The 26,138-nt window shown below is 35.6% G+C and overlaps 1 protein-coding gene across 1 annotated transcript; it reads right to left on the bottom strand.

The window, feature by feature from the left end:
- On the bottom strand, nt 1-25,934 carry LOC113225932 (septin-1). Its single transcript, XM_026458406.1, has 11 exons — nt 25,740-25,934; nt 19,524-19,719; nt 17,357-17,487; nt 15,263-15,390; nt 13,267-13,384; nt 10,642-10,728; nt 8,623-8,783; nt 7,099-7,200; nt 2,770-2,866; nt 2,028-2,132; nt 1-483 (listed from the first exon to the last, which is right to left on the bottom strand). Exons 1-10 carry the CDS (start codon nt 25,761-25,763, stop codon nt 2,046-2,048), a joined length of 1,131 nt encoding a protein of 376 aa, XP_026314191.1. The 5' UTR covers nt 25,764-25,934; the 3' UTR covers nt 1-483; nt 2,028-2,045.
- Nucleotides 25,935-26,138: the final 204 nt, after the last annotated feature.

The raw sequence follows: 26,138 nt of genomic DNA, 5'->3' as shown, positions 1-26,138 counted from the left end.
CCCTAATTAGCAGTCCTTATTGGTCTATGTCATAACTAACGTAATCGTCATTTTTAGCGAAATATAGTTATTAACATCCAGGATCAGTGAAACACGGTCTACAAGCCCCTCTAATCAGTTTCTTATTCCATTCTATTTAGGCTCAGTCTAGTTGTTAAACAAAATCAACGATAAATGACTTATTTATTAGCAAAAACTCTTTAGATGCCAATATTTCGAAAAGTACCGAAATGCAAATGCATTAGTTATGAGAAGGAGGGTTCTTACCCGAATTGTATGAGAAGTGGAGAACTTTATGTAAACACGTACATCATAATGTTATTGTTATAATTCTAGGAATGCCATAATAAGAGATATTGGATTAATTAAAATTAACCCTGTATACTTTGATGTTGATTACGAATAGGTGACGCAGTAGGGGATGGCGTAGAGTATCGAGGTGACCACGTCGCACGTTGCCAGCCGGACGCGACTGCTGTCCAGCTGGGAAACAATACAGGCAATGAAGAATCTATATCACTTAGTATTAAGAACGGTCAATAGTACATCCGAGTGTGTTGTACAATTAATTACACGTAACAGCATGGATGCAAGGCACCTTAAAATGTGATTGAAGGGAAAGTTAGTTCATGCAACAAATTCGCGGCACGTCTGCTGCAAGAGTTTTAAATCGCAAAGATCTCATCATAACTTGACAAGGCCCATGTGTTTGTAACTTCACCAGTACCTTCAAAACCGGAAATCAGTAATTAACATGATAGCTTGGTGGCAGAAATCGATCCCTCCTACGTAAAGTATCATATGTCGAACTTGCCAAGTTTCAGGGGAGCGTTTCAAAGTTTTGAATTTCCTGAAATGAGCATAACACGTGAATTTAGCATTTCTCAGTTTTATTCCAGAATGAGTTTTAAAATAACGAGCTTTGCCGAATAAAACTGAGAAATGCTAAAGTCACGGTGTTTGATATATGTATATGAATTCAAAACTTTAAAACGCTCCTCTGTAAACTTGGCAATTTCGACATACGATACTTTACGTTGGAGAGGTCGAAATAGGTAAGGTAGCAGTATTTCCCTGGACGTACTCTTTCACAAGGAACAATGCAATACTTCTGCATGCAAAGTACATTAAAATGTGATTGTAGGGAGTTTTAGTTCTTGCGCCAAATATTAGATTATGTATAAGTGCGTGTAACTAAAAACTTTCCAGAAGGTCTATTTAACACAAATTGGTACAGCTACGATAGAATAGAATAGAATAGAATCATTTATTTCATATTATCGATTTCATAATATTACAATTCGAAATATAATGTCAAGGGATAACATGATCGTCATATAATATACAATTGCAATAAAAATGTTGAATGAAATATTTATTTATTGAATATCATGATTTTTACTATCATGATTTTCATATATTATATTTTTTGTAAAAGAAAGATAAATTCCTTCGATCTGACCTGACTTCGAACCAGTGACCGTTGCCATGTCGGGGCCACCGCTTGGCCTCTCGGTCTCTAGCTCAGTTGATTAAGTATTCATATTAATAATAATAATAAATTTGTGGAATACTCCATATTATTGATACTATATCAAGTGAGCTATTAGAGACCGAGGGGCCAATTGACATGCTTGTCCATAACAGGTGCAGTGCCAATCAGGGCTTTAAATAACAAAGATCTAACTGCCACAGCACCCGTAACCCTGAGACAAAAGTTAATAAATACCCTTCAAAACAGAAACGGAATGCTTATTACATTACTGCTTGGCGGCAGAAATAGGTAAGGTGACAGCACTTCTCTGGAAGGAGCTCTGTTGCTGCTAACTAGATATAACTATAACTAACATGGCAACAGACAATGGTTCAAGCCCTGATAGCTCGAAGGAATTTTTCTTTGTTTTGTTTAATCTTTGTGTTCATAATAATGTTGAATGAAAGTTGCATCCTCTTTTTTTGTATGTGATCAAATGCAATACATTTTTATTAAGAAATCGCATAAACCCTGTAGTGCGGGTAAATTGTACCTGTGCAAGAGACTGGCACTATGCAGTTGTTGTATTGGCCTGCTGCAGTTGCATCTGGCGCTGCATCTGCTCCAGCATCTCCTGCATACGACGCAGCTCCGCCTCCTGATAATTACAACCATGTACGTGACACTAAAGTTTATCACAAACTTCAATATCACAAAAATAAAATTAAATACATGTAAAACATACCTATATATTAACACAATATATCTATGTACAAGCGTAGGTTGCAGGGAATTGTATATAGCAAAATTAAAATTCCAATGTCTTAGAAAATATTGATTGAAATCATAAAATGTTCTACATAAAATATTCGACCTCATCGTCACTTCCCATCCAGGTGTATACATTTTATTGCAGGCGACTGTACGAACCTAGAACTCCAGACTGTTATTATAAATTTTAATAAACAACTGTCCCTTTTTATTTGATTTTTAATTCGGGACTTAATCATGTTTGAATTACCTGCACGTTTTGGACATATTTTAACGTCCATGTTCTCGAAGGGACTGAAGAGGCGGGTGTCAGCATCTTCAAGCCGTGCGAGTTTTTCCAACTACCCGCACATGATCCTCATTATTTATTTGTGCTAGCATTGTCGTTGTCGAGGTAATTAAATTATGTTTTATACATGATTAAGTCCCGAATTAAAAATCAAATACTGTGTGAAAATCGGGAATGTCCCTTTTTAAGTAATATAGGTATTGAAAAGTAAAAAAAGACAAGATCAACATCTTACCTTCTCACGTAGGACTCTTTCACGTTCAACGGCGTCTTCGGAAGAGCCATTGGAAATACCGTTAGAGTCCGCTTCGCTTAACCCACTTTCCGTCGACCTACAAACATGAATAACAAATAAATGCGTATAACAGATTTCGCAACCAAACCAACCAACCAAACGTAAATAAATTTAAAAAAGCGTACACGACCTTGGCCATTTGGCTCGCGATAAAAGATTTTTTGTACATTGTGCTATATAGGGTTCCTTGTGTAAAATACTAACAACCTGGTGAAATTACAGGCACATGGAATTTGTCAACTTATCGTCGCCTTACTTCTCAAACTTGTATCTTAACGCAAAAAATATACAAATTTTGCAGTCTGATTTCACATAACATTTCCTTCATATTCACAAACTGGCTTTTGCCTATTCGTAAAGTAATGCATCCAAATTAACACCCTTGATAACAAATTTAAAATAAGTAGAAAGCTTTGCTATTTCCTGAATAATCAATCACTCTTTATAAGATATGAGTTTGAGAAAGTAAGGAATGGTTATGTCTCAAGGTAACGGGCCCAGTGGCAGTGCCCATAAGATCTTTGCGATTTAAAGTTCTGAGTGGCACTGCAACTGTTTTGGATAGGCATGTCGTATACCATCAGGTGGACTTGTTCGTCTCATAACTTATAAACTTATAAATTTTGTTTCGCCTGTTCTGTTTTTATTATTTTTGGTAATTGAAAATGGCGGCCTTGTGTTTTGTTTTGTACCTGGTGGCAACCAGGCGCACGACTTGTTCGTCCCGTCACTTGGTATTACAAAACAAACCTCACAGGACTAACTTTTATTCCATAACTTTTTACAAAACACGATGCATTTACCAAAAATAGACTTTTATACTTGTTTTTTTGTACTATCTGACACTTTTTAAATCTGTATTGGGTAGTAAAGTAGTAAGTTCCAACATGAAAGCGTCCGCCCCGACGATCCACACGGTTCTGCGTTTTGCACAGAGTTATCAGTTTAGTGCGATCTTTTTATATATTTTTATGTTTGTTCGAAAGTAAAATATGATGAACTATTAAAAAGGGTGGAACAAAACTTGTTGTTTGTGGTGTTATTAGTATTTTCCAAGTTGCACATGAAACTCAGGGTCGTATTCCAGAACTCTACTCAATGCTCAAGTCAGGATTTGAGCAGTATGATTTTAAGCACTGGAAAACGGCAAGGGCTTGAGTATGATTTTCAGTGCTCACTGTAATACTCAAGTCCTGACTTGAGTATTGAGTAGAGTTCTGGAATACGACCCTAAGTTTTGTCGTAACCCAAAATCGGGGAATTGAGAAAACCATTTAAAAATAAAAAAAATACAGAATGGGTCGTACTGCGAATAATCTGATTATTTTCATTTATGGATAAAAAGTCGATACAACCTCAAGTGATTTTGGTTGATTCCGCATAACAGTGAAGTACTGGATCAATCACTTTGGAAAAATATAATAGTAAAATTGATGTACACTGATTACTATACGGTGTGAAAACATGATTCCTAAAAATTTCACGACTGGAAAAAAAAAAACACAAACGTACCTCGAAATTTTACAAGAAAATCGCTGTAATCAATAGGTACTTTACAAATAACAATGATTTTTTTTACACTACTAACTAAATAGAACACGATATACATTTTTCAAATGACTTTAATTTCGTTAGTAAAAAAATCTAAAATAAAGCCAGTGTTTCTGCCGCTCAACCCAAGCACAATGAACCATATTAGTATGGGAAAAATTTTAATTCGAGCTGAGATATTAACGACTCCTAATTATCCATTTACAAATAAATTTCATTAATAAGTTTCATTTAATTATTTTTTAATTTTCAAATCGTGTTTTCTCAATTCCACAATTTTGAGTTACGAATAATACATGGTTTCGTGTGCGATGTATATATTTTATTGTATATGTTTTATTTCGTGCGTTTTTTAAACTTTATTTTTCCAAATAACGTAGACACACATTTCGAATTTCGATTTTTCGAACAGGACACATCTCACACGGTGACGTAATGAAACTCCGACTTGACATAAGGTTGACTATAATTTAAAAATAAATTAATTCACTAAGTGCTTCGGTGGAATTCTGGGTACGGTAGTGGGCTTCTGTCGCTGAATATCATATTCGCAAAATATCATGTTCGCAAAACGTGATATTCGCAAGACATCACTTTCACAAGGTATCATTTTCGCAAGATACCACATTCTCAAGATATTACATTCTTAATACACCATATTCGATAAACACCACATTCGCAAAATATCATATGTGCGATTTACAACATTCTGTACTGTTAGGAACCAAATACAAAATTACAATTTATAAATTCTTCATTTTCTGTCATTGTTAAAAAAAGAGGCAATAATATAAAATAAAAAAAACATTTCACTCATAAAAAAAGAAATAGAAAAATAATACAGAAAAACCAGAACAAATATGAGTATAGTCAAAGATAGCGTAAATAAAATAATAAATATTCAAGTGTGTCTGGACCGGTTAAGTGTACTACAGAATCCGGATCACTGAAGAATTTTAATTTTAGTAATGAACAGATACTTTATTTTAAAATGTGTATTATGTTTCGTCATAAATAACTGCCCTCTCCGTCGGCGTCGCTTCATACTCCATACTTCATGCATCATTATGTAGTGCATTTCGAGGTATAAACGAAAGGAGTTTATTTATTTTTGTTTATTTTTTATTTTTTTTTTATTTCATGATTATTTGCAATAAGTCTATCGCATGGTTTTCGTAAGTTACGATACAGATTTGATTTACGAAATTCTATATCCAAATGTAATAGGTATCATGAGTAGGGTCTTATTTTAAAAGGATGCTATTGATTTCGACTTTACCCTGTATGTAGGTATACATTATATACCTACACATATACATATAACCATCCATAAACTCCCTTAATATTTTATTTATATCCTATATTATATATATAGACATAGAAAATAGGAGAGGGTTTATGGAAATGATTTTTTTAACTATAAATGTACACCATTAATATACACCATTTTAACGTAACTGCACAAAAAATTGCAAGGGGTCAATTTTTTATTTCCAGTTACATAGAGTACGTCTAATACTACCTAATATAACCCTCTGTCTGTCGCTAGTAAGACCTGCTGTTTATTACCTGTACTTAGAATGTTGTGTTTAGCGAATATGGTGTTTTAAAAATGTAATATCTTTGAATATGTTTATTTATTGAATATCTTTGTAATATTTTAGCTCTGCAGGAAGAAATTTCTATTAGAAATAAGCAGAACCTTTTGTTTTTAATTTCCCTTGTATTCTTTGTGACTTGTTGTACTTTTCCTGTACAATAAACTATTAAATAAATAAATCTTGAGCATGTGATATCTTGGGAATGTGATATTTTGTGAAAGTGATGTCTTGCGAATATCATGTTTTGGGAATGTGATATTCAGCGACAGAGGCGTAGTGGGCAACTCTGAGTCGATGGGCCTTCGCGAATACAATGAGTTAAGGCCCATTTAGATGGAGAGTTTCTCGTCTCGAAGATACGATTATCGAAAGAATATAAAAAAACTTTCGTCGTCTAAACATTCGCGATTATCGACCGTCCACGTGAGTGATAATCGCCTCGCCATGGAATATCGAATGTCTCCATGTAAACAGAACATGAAAGCAAAAATCGTATTTCAAGTTTTTGTGCCAGCCAGTCGCTAACATGAGTTCAGTGCGCGAGGGTGTTCTGCTTTTCTAAGACAAGAATTAATGAAATTAGAACGAAAATAAATTTTGGGTTAAGAAATGTTATAAAATTTAAGAAAAGTATAAAAAAATATATATTTCTATACAGTGCAATGAACTTAATATTGACAACAGTTCCAAATTTAAATGATTTTTGCGTCATTTTGGTATATCCATAGTCACTAACGCAGTAATCACTGAACTTGAATGGCAATTCTCGCACTCAAAACGGTTCGAACCGATTTGTACGATTATCGTATGAACTTGAAAAAATGTCATACGAGATCGTGTTTAGACACGTCGTAAACTCGTAAGCATGAATCTTCTTACTACATTATTTCTCTGTGTTAACAGTCGAGGAGGCGATTAAGTTGCTTGCGAATCTTGTATGACATAATCGTAGGCGAGATTTTAGTTCCTACCTGAATGTAAACATTATGATACGATAATCTTATGGCGAAAAATCGATACGATTTTTCGTCACGAAGCGTGCGATAAACTCTCCCCATCTAAATGGGCCTTTAACTACTGAGTTGAATAGTATTTGATGCACACAAAAAATACTAACGTATGTCTCTTAGGCACTTGTCCGTTGCGCGCGAGTCGCTCGGAGCGGTAGTTCTCGTAATGTACCTCTTGGGTCACTTCTTGCAAGTCTTGCATGTGAGTACTGCAAAACAAATGTACAGGGTGCAACAAGTGTAAAACAATGAAATCAGTACAGAGTCCTAAAACAACCGACTTCAAAAGTCATTCATCCCCTTGTTTGCCACTCTTAGAGGTGGAATATTTTCCTCAAATTTAAATGGGACCACTACTGGGTTACCATGTTTCCAACAAAAATAGAATCATCAAAATCGGTTCACAAATTTGTTATCGCAATGAAATGTTATAAAATGAGTTATCGTGTAACATACATACAAAAAAAAAACAGTCGAATTGAGAACCTTCACCTTTTTGAAGTCGGTTAAAGATATAGATAATGACATCAGGTTTTCGCGGTTGTTACAAATCAGAAAGAAACTATTTTTTTCGAATCTAAATCGTATTTTGTTATTTCAAACAAACCAACGTTTCCGATTTCAGGTCCGCCGTGACCATGGTATAACCTATAGTCTGTCTTTTTTGACGACGGAGTAAAGTGACATTTGCAGGGTTACCAGTTTTAATAAAACTTTAAATAGTCATGTAGTTGTTTTCGAGAGTTTTATCGATAGATTGAAAATGAAGGTAAAATTTTGCCAAAAATATTTGAATTGTGAATGTCACAACGTTCTAATTGTTGTTAATTGCCTTATTGTCATCTTTATTTTTATTTTAACAGTTGATTTACTACTATCGAAATCAATTTTTATATACACACATATTAATAAGAACAGGTGAATTTGATTATCTATATTAAATTAAAAACTTTCATATACGTCACCTCTTTGTATTTTTAATAATTATAACAGTTTTAAATGTAGAATAAGATGTACGAACTTGCAAAAATTGACGATTCAAATGTACCCAGCAGTTGTACGAATGGCCCGATGACGATTCAAATGAAATAAGTTCGGTTATATATTGATAAACGTAACTAACATTCAATCGATAGCCGATAGAATATTTATCGACTGCAATCACTGGCTGCTTGCAAGCGGGCAACACTTTTGCGACATAAACTGTTATTATACTCCGTCTTCAAAAAACATAAACACATAGTCTTTGAGAAATGAGTATGCGGAAGCCTCAGTCGACAAGATTTATTGTAAGAGATGATAAAAGAAGAAAAGAAAGACTGGAACAAACAATAAAATGATATAATAAAAGGTGCAATTATAATTATTTTAATTATTTGTTATCCTTTCTATTACAATAGATGAATAAAGCCATTAAAATTTCTTCTTTCTTGGTCCATCGCACCAGTCATGGGTGCGGTAAATGCCTTGTGATATAATTATCTGCGTGGCAGTCCAGCATTATAACCGTTCCACGAAGGCAGTTTCTTTTTAATTAGTTCCCTAAAATTCCGCAACATGGCAACGGTCTTTATACAACTTTTCTAAACACGCTGTTGGCATTTTCTGCAAAATCTGGTACTTATACTTACATAAGCATGGTCCTCAATTTAATAAAGTCACAATGCTCTGGGTTTTCGACCTCAACCACCCCCCACGGGTAAAGGCGGCCTCTGACACGGCGACCGCGTACTTCAAGCTGCTGCCCTGCACCGCAAACTGCGAACGGCACTGCTGCTTTCAGTTGACGTACCTGTATAGAGAGAGATATAGTCGATAAGTTCGAAAGGCGGGTGTGACCGTGCTATGTTATAAGATAGCGAGTGTAGTTGTCAATAATGACCGTGACACTTTATACGTTCATTTTGATATCAGTAAATCCAGTGTTTTAATTATAACTAATTGTGCGAACACCACAGACCGGATAGAGGAAGTCCATGAAAGAGGGCACTTCAAAAGTGAATTGTATAAGTAAGACTTAATGCGAAACAAGTATGTAAATAAGATCACCATTTGCTTGATGACATATGACATTACAATATCTGACATACTTTACATTAAAAAATATTATAAAAAAATATATTAAAACATAAACAAAAAAATAAGAAAACCTCTGCCGTCAGTGGGTACTTTACATATGCCAATGATTTTTTTAATGTCAACTAAACTAAATAGAACTCGTATACTAACTATACGATACACATTTTTCAAATGGCTTTAATTGCGTTTGTTAAAAAATAAATTCTGAAATAAGGCCGATGTCCCACACGCTCGACCTAAGCACAATGAACCGTATTAATAGGGGAATGAATGAATGAATTCGAAATGAGGTAGTAATAGAATAGAGGTTGACTTAATAACAGTACAAATGGGGATAAACCCGATAAAATCTATTAATAGGTTGATTGAGCAACCAGGGGGCCTAATATGAACTCTTTTTTCAACGCAGTTTACGCCGTAAACTAAACTGCCTTGTAATTTCGTATTATGAACTGGTAGTATCAGCCAGTCAGCGGTCACGTGACACTAGGCTATCTTCTGCCTGAAGTTTGGCTGGCAATATCGTGTTACACGCGTTATTTTGACATTTTGTCCACGTTTGATCTGTCAAAAGTAACAGCAGTAAACCACTCAGTATACTGTGTCTTGGTGTAGCGTTTATTGAATTGTTTTGTGTATAATTGTATAATACTAATTATAATTTTGAGTTTACATTAGGTATTTTAGGCAATCGTTTCGTCATGTGCGATGAATATGAAATGTTTGAGTATCGCGAGTCTCACAAAGTTTCACACGATAATAATTTGGAAAAAATCCAAAGGAGACAACTGCGAGATCGTAGTGATCCATTTGAAATGGATGCACAACAATTTATGAAAAAATACGGGCTTAACAAAAATATGGTCCAAAATCTTTGCGATGAACTTAAACCGCACATGTCGAGGCCTACAAAATCCACCGATTTATTAGTTGAGACTAAGGTTATTTTTCACTAAAGCCAAGTATAATTTCTTACAATTTTATTTATAGTCAAATATTCTTAAAATATTTTTGACATGTTTTCAACAAACTACAAAGTAAAAATTTACCCGCGAAATTTCGTCGACGTTTGAAGTCGTCATACGGAAACTTAATTTGCGCTTTTCTCTTATTTACAAAAATTAAAATATAACACTTTTAGTATATAGTGTCTTTATTTATTTTCGTACATGAATAATATGTATCTATTTTTTTTCTCTTACAGTAAGTGACAAATACAACACCGTAATTTACCGGTAAATATTCATCCATGTTTTTGAATGTTACATTATAAAGCACGAGCTAGTCAAGTTCCAGTCATAGACAAAATAACCAGCGAGAAGTCGGCGAAAAATATGTATGTCGTAATACAAATTTTATCCAGACAGTTTTTGGGCGTAAAAAGAATTGCCCGGAACTTGCACGGTTTTTTAAAAGTTCATAATACGCCAGGTCCAAACGTAGAGATAATTTATAGGAATTTGTGCAAATACATATTAAATGGACTTTAACCCGGTTATCACTATTTGTAACCATATTATAATGCAACGCGACAGTTTAAAAATGTATAAGAGGTTGTAATTTTCACGTACCTGCTCCTTGTAATCTTCATCTTCGTCGCTATCACAGTCTGGGAGCGGGTAAATCTTGATGCCTTCTCTTTCGATTTCTTCCATCACCTGAATGGGGTAATTAAAATTGATAGACTTTTGAAAGGCAAATTTTCATTTTTAATATTTTTCAAAGTGATCTGATAATTTAGCATGATGAGTGGTTTTAATTCTGGCTTCTGTACCAAGTTTTAAGAAAAATGTTATTTTATTAATTTGATACGTTCCATTGTTTGGCAAGGATGATGTTTATCGGGATGGTAAGTTATAATAAAATAATTCATAATTCACGAATTACAAACCAGCAGAAATATCAGCCAGCATGTCTGACGATCAAAAATCGACGACTTTACCGATATCAGCAACAAAAAAATTATTCGTGCCTGATTAACCAGGGCATGGTATGTATGAACTCAAGTTTTGCATGAACTTTTGTTTGACTTAACTTCATGCTTTTTGACCTTATAAAAAATATTTTCCTCTAAACTTTTGTCACGTCACAAACCCACAGCACCATGCAGTTTTTATTAAGGGCGCGTTCCCATTATGTCGTAACGTTTATTTTATCGTTGAACGACTGTCGTGTCTAGCTGTTCCCACTTGATCGTGACGACAATTTATCGGATCACGGCTGCCGTCTTAACGTTTGCACGACAAAATAGTTTGAAGCTGCGATTATCTGTCGTCACATTTCTATCGTGACGTTTTACTTATAGTCTGACGGTTGTCGTTCTAGCTCTTCCCATTTTCACGACACTCTGCCGTCGTAACGGCAAAAAAGTCGTGAACGACAGTTAATCGAGTTGTACAGTTAATATGTGAACCACTTCATTTAAAACTACAAGTCACGACACCTTAAACTGCACGACTGTTTGTCGTCACGACATAATGGTATCGCGCCCTTACTCTGTTTAAGGCTTCTGTATAGTCTGTCTTGTTTGAAGACGGAGCAAAATTATATTTGCAGGGTTGCCAGTTATAGCAAAATTTTAAATAGTTATCTAGAGTTGATGTCGACATTGTTATCTATAGATTGTAAAAGAAGATAAAATGTTGCCAAAAGTTTCCGAATTGTTAATGTTAGGGCGCGTTCCCACTATGTCGTGACGACAGATTGTCGTGCAGTTTACAGTGTCGTGGCTTGTATATTCAAATGAAGTTGTTCACATATAGTACGACACGATTCCAGTCATTCACGATTTTTTATCGTTACAACGACAAACTGTCGTCACAGTGGGAACAGCTAGAACGACAGTCGTCAGACGATAAAAAAACGTCACGATAAAAACGTGACGACAGATTGTCGCAGCTCCTATTGTCGTCACGATCTAGTGGGAACAGCTAGTCACGACTGTCGTTCAACGATAAAAAATCGTCCACGACAGATAGTCTTGATATGGGAACAGGCTAGACAGGACAGTCGTCCAACGATAATTAAACGTGACGACATAGTGGGAACGCGCCCTTACGACGTTCTAATGACTGCTGTTCTTAATTTGACAGTTGGCTTACTAGTATAGAAATCAATTTTTATTCATATACATTTTGTAGTAAGAAGAGGCAGATCAAATAAAAAACACACGATTTGATTTGAAAATGAAAAACTTTAAAATATTTACCCTCTTTGTATTTTTAATAGTCATAGGTGTAAATGCAGTGTATATATGAACTTAAAAAAATTGACAATGCAAATAAACCTGTGTCCAGCAGTTGAATGAATAATGGGCTGATGATGATTTAAATGAAACAGGTTCGACTATTTATATAAGTCGATAGAATATCTATCGACTGCAAGCACTAGCTGCTTGTAAGCGGGCAACACTTTCGCGCAATGAACTGTATTTTACACCACCTTCAAAAAAGGCGCACGGCTATAGTTTATTTTGATATAATAAAATACAACGAATATATTTTATTCAATTATGTAAAATATGACCTCCAAAATTTTCAAACTGTAATATCTTTAATCCGAGACTTCTCAGCACAGTAAACCCAAAACCAAATTGTTCAAGAATTTAAACTATATTTTACATATTTTTCATAAACAGACGCATACAAATCATGTGAACAAAATTTTATATAGGAGTTCGCCATTGTTCTTTATAAACAAAGTAACCATAAGCTCTCTCTCCAAAAGCATTTTTGTAATAGAGAACTTTAGTGAAGGACGGGCGAGAAAAAAAAAAAAAAAAAGGTCGACGTTAGTCAAGGAGAAACAGAAAGAGAGAGAGAGAAATTAAGGTCTACAAATTTTTCGCTCGGGTTACACATGTGTTCTATTTGGTTCTATAATTTCTTTTATAAATAAATAAGTGTGCCTTAATGAAGTTACCAAGTGACTGCTTCTTTACTTAGAACAATCCACAGCCACGTATATCAACAAAGCTCGAACAGTGAGCAAAAGGGAATAAGACAGAAAAAAGATGGCGCACACGCATTTTTCGAACTTGGTTGTTAGAATGATTTTATTTGATTACAAAAGTGAATTGAAGTTAAGTAATTGTATGCTCTGTATTTTAATATTACCAAATCGATTGAAGTCGAGCAGTTGGTTTGGTAACACTCTAATGCGCCAATTTTGCTGATGGTAATATGTATCTATCTTACCCTAGTCTTGAGTCGCTGCACTTCCTTCTTAGTCAGGCAGTCGGCTTTGGCGATCACGGGCACGATGTTCACCTTGTTATGCAGTTGTTTCATGAACTCGATGTCTAACGGCTTCAGTCTATTCACAAAAAAGTTTTCTTATAAATTATACCATAAAGGGGTCTGTTAAATGAGAAAAACTCGTGGTCCACCACGTGGATGTTGGAGGTTCGTGGACCTTCTATAGTCCGTCTATTTTTGAAGAGGAGTAAAATGCCATTTGCAGGCTTGCCAGTTTTCAAAAAATATTATATAGTCACGTAGTTGTTATCGACAATTTTATCGATAGATTGTGAAATTGAATGATAAAATTTTGCCAATAATGTTCGAATTGTGAATGTTACGACGTTCTAATGATTACTAGTTGCGTTATAGCCTTCTTTATTGTTATTTTGATAGTTGGCTTACTAGTGCCGAAATTATTTTTTTTTCCTACACATTTTAACAAGAAGAGGCGGATCTGATTATCTGTATTGAATTAAAATGAAAACTTTAAATATTATATTTAATAGACTAAATAGTATTTTTAATAGACTTAGTTCTAAATGCAATGAACTTACAAAAATTGACCGATGATGATTCAAATTAAACAATCTCGGCTATTTATTACATAAGTGTGACCAACATTCAGTCGACAGTCGATAAAATATTTATCGACTGCAACCACTACCTGAGGGTCCATTCAGAACTTGACGACAACTCAGTTGTCGACGGATTTGATTTGATATCGTACGATTTCTTTTTATTTTTATTCACAATCACCCGAATCGAACGTCAAACTGCGTCAGAAGAAGTGATTCAGAACACAATTACCGAATGAAAGTTACCGAACGTGCCATTGTTTACAAAGCAAGAATTAATATGGAAATCTCTTTTATTTTAAATAAAGTCTGGATTTTGTTCAATTTTATTAATTTATTTTAATGCAAGACTAATGCATTCCTATATTTTAGGCCTTTAAATTCTTAAAAATGTATATAAAAGGATTTTTCTTATAATCTATTTCGCCGACTAACTCCGTAAACGCTGTTGGATAAGGATATCGTATCCGAATCCGAATCGAACGCTGAATAGTCCAAACTAAATATAAAATTATACGGTAAACTACTACCGACTATATCCGTTTTGCCCGAATTAGAATTTAAAAGAAAGATAAAAAAAATTTTATTAATTGAAAATCCATTTTATAAAGTTGACGAGAATATTTTGACCTTATGCATTAAAAAAAATGCTCATTATTTTATGACATTTAATGTTATTGATGATGATTACTTATGCGATTTATTTCATAACAATATATTATTATTATTAAATTAACATTTTCATTACGTGTATATGTGCAAATCTTTGAATTTAGTTTTGTAATACATTAAACGTTACTAGTGAATGACTTTGATAAGATATTTTGTACTATTGACGTGTTAATATCAAATGTAAATGTTACGAGCTTTGTGACGGTGGCAAATAAAAAATCTCAATTTGAAAAACACATGGTAGCTTGTGCACAGTGTTGAGGAGATCCCCTCATCTGGCCGCCATTTCCAATTACCAAAAATAATAAAAACCGAACAAGCGAAACAAAATTTATAATTTTATAAGTGATGGGACGAACTAGTCGTGCGCCTGATGGTAAACGACACGCCTGTTCAAGGATCTGAGGTGCACTGCCACTGCGCCCATCACCCTGAGACATAAGTTGAAAAGCCCCATGTGCCCGTAATTTCACCAGCACGTGTCCTGTACATCTGCATTTTACGTCTACAGCTTTTGTTCGCTGTCGTATCTTCACGATTTATATGAGAGAAATGCCGAGGATGGCGCGCTCCTTTGCCCTTTGAGCTACTCTGATATATACTCTACAATTATTTAATTGGTTAGTTCAATAACTCGGATTATTTAGATGCTGACGTACACTAATAACAAATAGCTAAATTAAAGTATACTGCGAGCACATTACCCGTGTCCAAAAGGTGATATGAAGTAGAAGCAGCAATGTATGCGGTTGTCGATGATGTTGCGACGGTTGAGGCCGCTCTCGTCACGAAGGAAACGCTCGAACTGCTCATCGATGTATTGGATTATCGACTGCGGACAAACATGTGTCATACAGGATTGGATACTACTAATGTACGCGTCACGACATGTAGTCGTTACTGAAGGGATATTGGCAAGTTTTTACAATAGATTTTTGACCATATTAAGCCCGAAAATAGAGCAGAGTACTGCGTTCAAGCAACCAAGAAATATATACGTATATATTAGACCACATCACTTACGTTACTCTGATTCCAAAGTAAGTAGCTAAAGCCCTTGTGTTATGGAAACCGGAAACAACGATGGTACTATAAACACCCAGACCCGAGACAATATAGAAAGTTAGTTTTCTACACTCATCCGGCCGGGGATCGAACCCGGGACCTCAGAGATGATGACACCATGGAAACCGGTGTGCAAGCCACGCGACCACTGAGGCTATTAAGTACCAATACCAGACCAATAGTTTATTTATTTTATTAATATGCTACATATTGCTTACAGATAAATATCCAAACGCAATAGTAAATCCTTAAGGCTAAGTGGATAATATCCAAGCGTAAGATCGTAATTTAAAAAAGAAATGTAATAATCTAAAATACAATCTGTTTAAAAAAAAAAGATTATAGAGACATGTTGACCATGACAAGTAAGTCTTAGGTTAATTAATCAATTAAAGCCCGTACCTAACTGGTACGCCACAATGGTCCCAACCAATTTCATATATTCCATTGTATACCAGCTATTATGTGGGGAAAAAATATGCTATATAAAACTGTAAAACTTAATATACCAGTAACGATAAAGATATTTCTGCAGTATGTTGATTGTCACATCGATTTGGAGTGAAATAACTTTTGTAGGAGTTAATTTTAATGAAAATTAAATTATTATATAATGAATTATCACTTTGAAACTAAATACAGTAAAAGTGGTTAGCTGGCGTCTGACGCGTGCCAACTATAGGTCTCGAAAGACCCCCGTCGAGACCTGTCCTCGTAGAGTGGGTAAACCGGTCCCACGGGCCACTGTCGTACCACCTTGTGCAGGCGCTGACCGGGCACGGCTGCTTTAGTCACTAAACGCACAAGGTGGCGAGGAGGGAACCGTCCCCGTCGTGCCACGAGTGCGGCGCTGGGGATGACACCGCGCAGCACACCCTAGAGGTGTGTAGCCAGTGGGATGAACAGCGCCGCACTCTGACGGGGACTGTAGGGCAAGATCTCTCGCTGCCGAGCGTGGTTGCCGCCATACTCGATAGCGAGGAGTCCTGGGAGGCGGTGGCCTCCTTTTGCGCAGAGGTTATGTCGCAAAAGGAGGCCGCGAAGCGGGTGCGCGAGGACGCGGCGGACGCGCACCCGGTCCGGCGCAGACGTACGGGGAGAAGGCTAAGGCAGTTCGCTGCTCGCCTGCCAGCGGGCTCTGGACAGGGACTACGGAGCCTGCATTGCACGGCCTCACGCACCAAAAATATTATCCGTGGTGGTATTTCATATCATCGGAAAGTCTTATTTTTAATAAATTTATGTTTATTGAAGTATTTTTTTGTTACAAGTAACGAAAGTAAAACTTATAATACCCTTGCAATAGTCGCTTCTTTTTTGGAGAACTATACTAATAACTCCAATACGTCGTCGTTTAGCAATTAACCGCTAAATGGCAATACATTGATTGAAATTTTAATATAATATCAAAACGTCGTGACATGCAATAATAGGTATTGATGGTATTGAACTTTCAACGATATGCCAACAGAGTAAATTTTAATTATATTAACAATCCAGAATTTGTTATTTCTTTTTAAATTTGAAACTACGACCAATCAATATCAAGGAGTGTTTCAAATTAAGAACGTGTGAGTTGTGGCGACATCGATTCTCATAGTAATCGAGGCATAAGGCACTTCCATTTTTTTTTTCTTTCGTGACTTTGACAGATGATCACATGTGGCTATGTTATACTAAGAGTAAGTCGTCGGTCAGGCTTACGTTTTTTTTTAACTTTAAAAAATACTTACACGGAAGCAGTCAGTATTGTCGATAGCGTCTCCGTAGCCCGGCGTGTCCACCACCGTCAGGCGAAGTTTCACTCCACGCTCCTCTATTTCTACGGTAGACGCATCCAACTTTACCGTTTGGTTTGTTTTCTCTGAAAATAATACAGAATTTAGTGTATGTTTTTAATGATCATAATTTATCGAGATATTAGGTTTTCATTTCGTGTGTGGTTGCTACACATACGAAATGAAATAATTTTTTCAAATGTAAATCGCGCATATTTGTCTCTGCAAAAGAAACCAACGTTTCGGGTTCTCTGAGTCACGGTTGACTGTGATGGTTCTGAGTTATGTCCACTATTAACAAAAATTATTAAATTAACTACTTTATTTTAATTTACCATAAACATAATCCAATTTACGTTACATACGTAAAATAAAACAAATATAGGAAAGATATTTCCAATGCCACTCCTCAAACCTCAACAATCAATGATATAAATATCTGTTCGGCTATGTTTTTCTAAACACGTGTTACTGTTCATTGTTGATTTGTATTGTATTATGAAATTACATGACGTGATTTTACTGTTTGTGTTTTTGGTATTGTTTTTTGTTCAATAATGTTTAGAATAATATTTTTACGCGTATTTGTAACTAATGTACAAACTAATAATAAGTCTAAGGCGCCGCACAAACGAGTCTTGTTCTATTTTCATACAATTGCGGTTGCGGCAACCGGGCACTGTCGCCGGTTGTGGCAACCGTAATTGTATGAAAATAGAATATTCGCTTCTAGTTGCCGGTTGCTTGTACGCAACACAAAACATGTTTGCGCGGCGCCTCATATTATGTTGACTTATACAATCGATTCGTATAGGGAAGAACTCTTAATTAACAAATTCCTTTAAGTTTTAATAACACGAGCCCATCTGATGGCTTTCGCCGTCACACCCTGTGTTGTCATTTTCATTTTTTAAATTCCCCATCCTAACGAAATCGACAACTAATTTTGCAAATTTAGTAATTAGTGCTAAGCATTTTAAAGTAAATAATACATACAACAATAGTTTTTGCTAACAATTATAATAAATAAATATTTTACATTAAAAGCTAGGCTGCATTTACAAATCTGCTGCGTTACTTCCGCTGTGAATAGTTTGTATGAATCCGTGTAAATTATCTGAGCTACACAAAACCACAAAGGTATTTAATCGGAAATGTATTACCTATTTACTTACCGGCTACATATTATGTAGTTTTATTATAACTAACTGTTGTTTAGAATTCACAGTTCAAACACGAGTCCACGGAGTTAGCATTAACCATCGTCATCATCGCAACCTATAGTCGTCCACTACCAGTCACAGGTCACTCACAAGAATCGCCATTTTCTAACGGTCCTGCCCTTTAGCTTCCAATGGCTTCCCACAACTTAAATGACGTCTCCGGTCGATGTAGTAGAAAGCCGAGGCGTATTCCGAATCGAGGGCGCCACTCGAAAATTTAGCGCCCCATATTATTACATGGACTTATTGTTATGGTGGCTTCATCCAGGGCCTATACAACCCCTTATCAGAGCGACCATTAACTTATCTATTGTGATCACCACTTATTACAGTTCGGAGCGAAGGCCAACAGCATAAAAAACTGAAAGACTTTCCCGGCTTCAACAGTTTCTATGCCCTCTGGCTGTGGCCTGCATCTTTTATGTAGCTTCGTTCGCCCATCAAGTGTCAGGACTCCCATGGACTTAGCATTACTCTAGTACTATAATGAAAAACATTCGTGGCTAACACATTTGGGTGTGGAAGGACAGGTAAGAGTGGAAACAGTAGAAATCCTTGTCCTTTTCATAGTCTGGCGATGATGACGTTGTCCTTCTTGTTTGCTTTTACTTCTACGAGTTTTAGTAGCAGCAGAGTTCTTTGTGAAAGGGTTCGTCCACGGAAGTTCTGCCACCTTACCTATTTCTGCCGCCGTCTTTGGAGGGTATTGACTTATGTCTCAGGGTGACGGGTGCTGTGGTAGTCAGATCTCTGCGATTTAAAGCTCTGAGCGGCAGTGCAATTGTTACGGACGACAGGCGTGTCGCTTATTACCAGGCGCACGACTTGATCGTCCCGTCACTCGGTTGGTTTCATAAAAAAGGCCTCTTAAAAGTCTATGGAACAGCCTAAGCACTCACCAATGGCGTCAGGAATAACTCTCTCAGGATACAGGTCAGTGAGGAACAGCGAGTTAACGAGGGTGGACTTGCCCAGTCCGCTCTCGCCGACTACCATGAGAGTGAACTCAAAACCTTTCTTCACAGACTTGCGATGAACTTGGTTGGGCAAGTTGGCAAACCCAACATACCCTGGAGTCTCCAGATTGGAGAATTGCTGGAACAATATTTTTACATTAAAAATTGTATAGTGATGCCATAACGATTAGTAGCAGCACGGAGTAAAGGCGTGTTCCCGTTATGTCGTAACGTTTTATTAATCGTTGGACGATTATCGTGTCTAGTCTGGACCCCGATTCACAACTCTTCCATATCTTAACCCAATCGTTCGATTGGATATCGTTCTCGAATCGAAGGATGCTTTCCGAGCTATTCAGAACATTCGAGTTAAAACGTTCGATTCAGATTCGGATACGATATCGTTATCCAACAACGTTTGCGGGGTTAGTCGGCGAATATAGATTATAAGAAAAATTAAATCCTTTTATATACATTTTAAGACTTTAAAGGCTTGAAATATAGGCATGCATTAGTCTCGCATTAAAATAAATTAATAAAATTGAACAAAATCCAGATTTTATTTAAAATAATAAAAGATTTCCATATTACATTCTTGCTTTGTAAACAATAGGACGTTCGGTAACTGTCATTCGATAACTGTGTTCTGAATAACGTTTGTAGCTTTTGTCGGTCGAGAAGTACCAGTAATCGTATGAGAGTGACGTCATTTCGGTTCGGTTTCGAATACGACAGTTTGACGTTCGATTCGGTTATTGTGAATAAAAATGAAAAGAAATCATACGATATCTAATCGAATCGGTCGACAACGTAGTTATCGTACGGTTCTGAATCGACCCCTTGTTCCCATATCACGACGATCTGTCGTGACCATGTCGTGGACGTTTATGTTACCGTTGAACGACTGTCGTGTTTAGCTGTTCCCACTCGATCGTGACGACAATGTGTCGTTTGCACGACAGAATTGTTTGAAGCTGCGATTATTTGACGTATACATTTTTATCTTGACATTTTATTTATCGTCGAACGACTGTCGTTTTAGCTCTTCCCATTGCCACGACAGTCTGTCGTCGTAACGTCAAAAAAGTCGTGAACGACAGTTAATCGTGTTGTTCTATATATGTGTGAACAACTAAGTTTCATTTTCATTTAAGTTTTCATTTGAGTATGCAAGCCATGACAATTTAAACTACACAACTATCTGTCGTCACGACATAAGGGAACGCGCTAAGGAGTAAATAGCAATTGTACGAATTTACTTCGTGGTAGTGGTTTTGTGTGGTGCAATAACGATATTATATTCAATTGTACATTCTTGCCTCATTCGTCAAAGAAGCGCAATCCAACGTAATTCCTAAAAAAGGATGTAATTCTTTACCAGTTCAACCATTAGCAGCCAGAATAACGTTGTACGTATTCAATATAAATTTGTACAATGTTGAGTTCTTATGTTGCGTTTTCGCGATTGTTACAAATACAAATTGTTGGAAATAAAACTATTTTTTTCGAATCTAAATCGCGTATATTAGTTTTTTCAAACAAATAGATAGGTATACGCGATTAAGTGTGCTGGTGAAACTACAGGCATATGGGACTTGTCTACTTAAGTCTCAGGATGACAGGTGCAGTGGCACTACAGCTGGTTTGTACAGGCGTGTCGGTTAACATTAAGCGCACGATTTCTTCGTCCTGTCACTTGATATCATAAATATTCAATACATCTCTGTTTTAATTAATGAATCTAGTTTTCACTAAGCCTTTAAAACTCGAGCGTTATTGCCGTCATTAAAATAAAAAAATACTGATACCTACATGAAGAAGCTGTACGTTCTAACGTACCGCTTCTTCATGTAGGTATCTACCGGGTATATTCACTCTTATACCCTCTGTAGATGTTTCTATAATGTTTTGTATTGTGCATTCGATAAAAATGGTCACAGGGTGTTATTTGTTAAATTTGCCGATGACATAGCTGTAATTACAGAAAACAGAAATCAATTGGAAGCCCTACTCAATAAGATGAATATAATTTTTAAGGAATTTAATTTGACGATTAACAAAAATAAGACCAAAGTATTAGTAACTGCAAAACATCCTTCCAAAATTACACCCAACAAAATAAATGACATTCCAGTAGAGCAGGTAACACATTTCAAATATCTTGGAAGTATTATCACAGAAGATTCCAAATGTACCACTGACAAAAAGACTGGGATTGCAATAACAAAACAGCTTTCCATAACAAAAAACACATTTTCACCTCTTAAATACCTATACAATCGAAAAAAATATTCATCAAAACCTATGTCTGGAGCACCGCACTGTACGGATGCGAGACATGGACAATAACATTAAAAGACAGAGAGATTGAAATCATTTTAAATGTGGTGCTTGAGGCGAATGGACAAAATAAAATGATTGAAAAGACATCAAAGGAGGAAGTTTTACACATAAATGGCCTCTGGGGTTGTTGTAAACAAACAAATGTCAATTGCCCCTGTGGCCGAACGGTTACTGTTCTGGATTGCCACGCCGAGGTCTCGGATTCGATTCCCGGGCCGGTAGAAATGTTTGTATGGCCTACATTTATTTCTCTCGTGAGTTCGGGTGTACTTTGTGGGTGTCTGTATTAATTATATATAACTTAATGTAAATGTAATCATGTGACGACCTATTTTTCATTTATTTTGCATGCCTAAATTATCTTCGGGCGAAACATGCTTGAACTTATATGTATATTACTGTGTTATCATGACCACCATGTTTTATGCAAATAAACGATTTGATTTGATTTGATTTGATTTGATTTGATTTGATGGTACCCACAATAAAGGGTTTCCCAGTGTGGGCCTATGAGTATGTAAGTTATTATCGTTATTATTATGTAAAATATAATAATAATTATTATTTACTTATTTCCACAAATACAAATTACAGAAATACACTTTCGAAAATTCTATATATTGGATCAGGGTAGGCACATTCAGAGTGTTAAATATTAGTTTTAATGTGAAGTGGTATATTATTGCAACATAATTTTGTGTTTTACACATGCATTATGATGATAATTAATGTAATTAAATATAATAATAAAAATGTGATATTTACAACATATAAATTCACATAATGATGTCAATTTAACTTTTTTTGAAAATTATGCCATTGTTTTTAATTATATTACTCAAGTGATGTCAAAATTGGGACAGATTTATAGCGATCGATTGTTTGTCGCTGTAGAATTGACCTGACTATCATGTCTTCGGCATGATAGTCAGGTCAATGACCTTAATTGACATGCCAAATAGCACAAAGTATAAATATGGATTTGTGGCATCAATGTTTGTTTGTTAGCAGGGTTCGAAGTGAAATCACGATAATTATGTTGATAACTATACCTTGATAATCTCTTGTAAAACGTTCATAAGAAAAAAACCACCCTTAACATGGTGCCTAAACTCTACAAGAAACTGCCACAAAGATTGAAAATCCTATCCTTGGATATGTGCAGGAAGTAATTGTCAATGCTATGGATTAAAAAATGTTATTACACGGTTGATTTGAATGACAATATAATGTATATGCTTATAATTGAATATATACATTGCACTGCTATTACAATAATGTTGTAACTCAAAGTATGTGAAATTCAAGGTTATGTCATTGCTGAATGCAAAGTTCGGCTCTAAATAAATGTAGGCCATACAAACATTTCTACCGGCCCGGGAATCGAATCCGAGACCTCGGCGTGGCAATCCAGAACAGTAACCGTTCGGCCACAGGGGCAATTGACATTTGTTTGTTTACAACAACCCCAGAGGCCATTTATGTGTTACGGTGATTTCTAATATGGCACGAAAACAAGAACACGTTTGCATATTACTTTAAACATGGCCAAAAAGGGTAATTGCTTACTAACCTAATTGACGTGCTAAACGGCACTTAGTACATATAACACCGCGTTAAAAAGATACAAATGCACAAAACTGTAGTAGCAAAAAGAAAGATATATGTATAGCCATATAACTACATTTAACATAGCAGTGATAAGACATATCCTGTGGAATGCTTACGGAAATTAGTTCACACATGTGTCGATCACTTATAATGACTAGTCAAATAAAACTGAACTGCCTACAACAGCAGTTTAAAGTACATTTTTGAATAATTGGAATTGACTTTTTAAAATACTTAGACAAAGGCATTTTTCGATTTGATGGTAACTCGTTTTATGACTACAAAGTAAAACATCCCATTCCCACATGTAGTAAACATCATTTAGCCAAAGATATTTTCAACACAATTCACTTACGGCTTTCTTAAGAGGGACCTCAATTACTTCTATTAGCTTTAATTAGGCATACATACGTACTGGGAGCTAGGTGGTAGGAACCTGGCACAAAAGACTAAGAACGCTAACTGTGCAACCAATCATGGTCAACTTATCCAAGGAAAGATTGCAATTAGAGTCCCCTTTCATTTACACAGTATTTCAGTTTCAGTTTTTAATTATTTTACTCTCATGTATTGAACTGTATTAAAAATGTTCTCTTCACCCTTTTCCCATTACATACATCAGTTTGGTTAAAATTACTGTGCAAAACTGTCAAAATGTTTTAAAATCAGCTGTGACCTTGTGGTCATGTTTGGCACTTCTTTTGCAGCCATTGGTCGCGGCACTCGCAAAGCGACAAAAATATTACGTCACAGTGCTCGCCATGTTAGCTATTCACTTCACTTTTTATTTTTATGGCTCCATCATTATGAGAAATGATGTTAGCTATTGTGATAAAAATTTTGAAATGCTGGTTTATCACTAGAATTTGACAGCTAATTGTGGATATAATAGCTTTATAACTTTTGAACGGTAGACCAACTAAATCTAGTTTTTTGCAATTATATTATATTAGGGCTGACTAAATAGGGACTTTTTAACTGGCTAGTCAAATTTCAAAAACTCAACCATGGTCACGCTGGAGTAAGGCACGCGTTTCTTTAAAATTATTATTTAAGTGCTATAAACAGAAGAAAATATCAAAACGGCCCATATAATTGTAAGCCTAAATGAACAAGTTTACAGAGGAATGTTTTCATGTATTGAAAGGATTAAAATGAGTATAATACCTGCGAAGGGTAGGGGAGCTGGTGAAATTGCAGGCATTTGGGACTTGCCAACTTATGTTCAGGGTGATGGGGGCTGTGGTAGTGTGCCATAGATCTTTGCAATTTAAAGCACTGAGTGGCACTGGAACTGCTATGGACAGGCACATTGTTTACTACCAGACACACAGCTTGATTGTCCCATCGCTTGGTGCAATAAGAATAAAATGATTCTGAAGGTATTACAATTAAATTTGACACATACACATTGTTTTTCATGCTTTATAATTTTACTGCTGAATTTACATAATATATTGACTCATCCGAAGAACAGAGTCGGATGTGATGATACAGTAAAAAAAGGATAAAACATAATTTCGTTATTCAAAAGGTTTATCTAAAGGTGCTTCAGATATTTTTTGTGCATTTATTATTTCATATTGTTTCATTTCAATATAAAATCGAACAACAGTCGATCTTGACTGTGGATATCCACAATCAAGAACAACAAACGAAATGTACAATGTACTGACAATAAGCAGCATCTTGCACTTAGGTCTTTGTTCTACGGTTGAGTCGATATCTACATAAAAATAATGTAATTTATGAAAAACTTTATACTATTTTTGTTACTTGTGATAGATTGATACGAGTACGAGTTGATATAAGGTTACGGATCAGAGGTTTTTAAATTTTCATTTAAAATGTAAATAATAATTGGTTTATAATGCTACTCACTAACGGTAATGAACTTAAATCAGGCGAATACTGCCGTAAAGGTACGCAACATTGCAATTCCACATATATCCAGGCAAAGGTAAATATCCGCAGCTAACTGTTTCGAATCTAGAACGCAAAGCACCCGGTATGCATAATAAAACATTCAAAACATAAATACCTACGGTCCTACTACGTGACTCATACTTTAAAAAAATGTCAATTCTTCTCAATACTACCACAGGCTGTAGACTACAAACATCCCAAATACTTCTTGCCACCTAACACATTTACTGATTATCAGCTAAAAATAGTAATTAAACTTAGAAAGCGATAAATACATACTTGCTTTCCCGTTTCACTTGACATTCCGATTTCACTTCAAACTAAATCAAATTTTTAAATGGAAAACGGACAATATGTAAGTTGAACACTATTCAACACGTTTATTATTGAAAATTTAGAAATTATGACTTAATTGCTGTACAAATCCCAAATTATATAAATTGTCGGCAGTGCTAGCGCTAACGTTTGACAGAACGGATCACAGAACACTATACCCACATCACAAGGAATAAGCCGACAGAAAATTGATCACAGACAAGATTTAAAAAAAAAGAGTGCTTCATGACCTCGCACTTCATAAACAGCCACATGTGGCGACATCTAGCTCACGTATCACAGCTACAACCATAGCACAAAAATATAATAAATACCTTGTTTCTTATATCAATGCTATAAACA

The sequence above is a fragment of the Hyposmocoma kahamanoa genome, unplaced genomic scaffold, assembly GCF_003589595.1.
Source record: "Hyposmocoma kahamanoa isolate Upper Pololo Valley unplaced genomic scaffold, ASM358959v1 180, whole genome shotgun sequence".
Taxonomy (NCBI): domain Eukaryota; kingdom Metazoa; phylum Arthropoda; class Insecta; order Lepidoptera; family Cosmopterigidae; genus Hyposmocoma; species Hyposmocoma kahamanoa.
This window is presented reverse-complemented; position numbering and strand designations above follow the sequence as displayed.

Bases quoted from the DNA above. Each gene is read 5' to 3' on its own strand.
- LOC113225932 (XM_026458406.1), bottom strand. From the start codon at position 25,763: ATGTCAAGTGAAACGGGAAAGCAA. The intron at 10,729-13,266 runs GTAAGATAGATA...TACCCCATTCAG, and splicing joins TGCAGCGACTCAAGACTAGG to GTGATGGAAGAAATCGAAAG. The intron at 2,867-7,098 runs GTTAGTATTTTT...TCATGTTTGTAG, and splicing joins CAAGTGCCTAAGAGACATAC to GTCGACGGAAAGTGGGTTAA.